General features: G+C 63.7%; 1 protein-coding gene across 1 annotated transcript in view; it reads right to left on the reverse strand.

The window, feature by feature from the left end:
* EVC2 (Ellis van Creveld syndrome 2) overlaps positions 1-1,075 on the reverse strand; it is a 47,602-nt gene that overhangs the window by 38,157 nt on the left and 8,370 nt on the right. Inside the window, exon 2 of the mRNA XM_012724046.1 lies at positions 615-742. Within this exon, the coding sequence (XP_012579500.1) occupies positions 615-742 (128 nt within the window). The remainder of the gene's footprint in view (positions 1-614; positions 743-1,075) is intronic.

Genomic DNA, 1,075 nt, shown 5'->3' on the forward strand with positions numbered 1-1,075 from the left:
GGGACAGCTCCAGACCTGGGCACAGAAGCCGCTCTCCTCCGGACCTGGGCACAGAAGCTGCTCCCCTTCCTAGGGGACAGCTCGGGAACGGCCAGGCTGCCATGTACTGTCTCAGAGCAGAGACCAAATGTCACGTATTCACAGTCCAGGGTCTGTCCCAGCTCTGCCTCCCACTAGCCCGGCAACACCAGGTGACCCCAAGTGACCGAAATCCAGTGATCCTGAAGGTTTTCACGGAGTGAAGCCAGAGTCAGGGCTAAATTACTGCTGGGGCTGCGCGTCGGCCGTGTCCTGGGCTAAGTGTCTCAGCGTCTCTGAGCTTCCTCCAGAAACCCAGGGCCCCCGACCCTCCTAAGGCTGCTTAGCACAGAGGTGAGGTCAGTGATGACGCCTTGTCCGTGGGAGTCCGGACAGCCCACCCACGCACCCTCGTGAAACACACGGTCGCGGAATGGCGTCTGTAGTGAGGATCAGTAACTACAAGCAGTAAGGCTGCTTCGGCCTGTCCCCAGTGACGAGCACACGGTGTCCTGGGCCGAGGCGCAGCGACCCCAGACTCCGCCCTTCCAGGTCCCCCGGGGAACAAGCACTGGAGGACAGCTCCCGACCCCCACTGGCTGGCTCTGGACTTGCGGCTCCCGCACGCCGCACAGTGACCACTGCGAGCCGGCGGACACCCAGGCCTGGCTCCAGTCTGGCTCGATGGCTCGTAGTTGCCGTCGGCGTGGAGAGCCCTGGGGTGCTACCGGGGTAGCATGAAGCATGAGCTGTGCGGGACAGACCCGCAGCTGCGGCGGCTACTGTCCACCTGTCCACCCTGTCCACCTAGAAAGTCGTCATCACTGACCTGAGCTCCGTGCTAAGGGGCTCCCTGTGCCCCTTCCGGTGGGTGTCTCAGAGGCAGAGGACATGCAGCGCAGGCGAGGCCGTGTGCAGGCGCTGACCCGGGGCCGGGGAGCGAGCACTGGCCGCCTCGGCCCTGCCTGGGCCTACTTCTGTGCAACCTGCCAGAGCGTCAGGACCCTGAGAAAAGGCCTCTCCCTTTTGAAAGCGCCGAAGTGGACAGTGTATGATG

This window comes from Condylura cristata, unplaced genomic scaffold, assembly GCF_000260355.1.
Source record: "Condylura cristata isolate star-nosed mole 26May11 unplaced genomic scaffold, ConCri1.0 scaffold00012, whole genome shotgun sequence".
NCBI classification, from domain to species: Eukaryota; Metazoa; Chordata; class Mammalia; order Eulipotyphla; family Talpidae; genus Condylura; species Condylura cristata.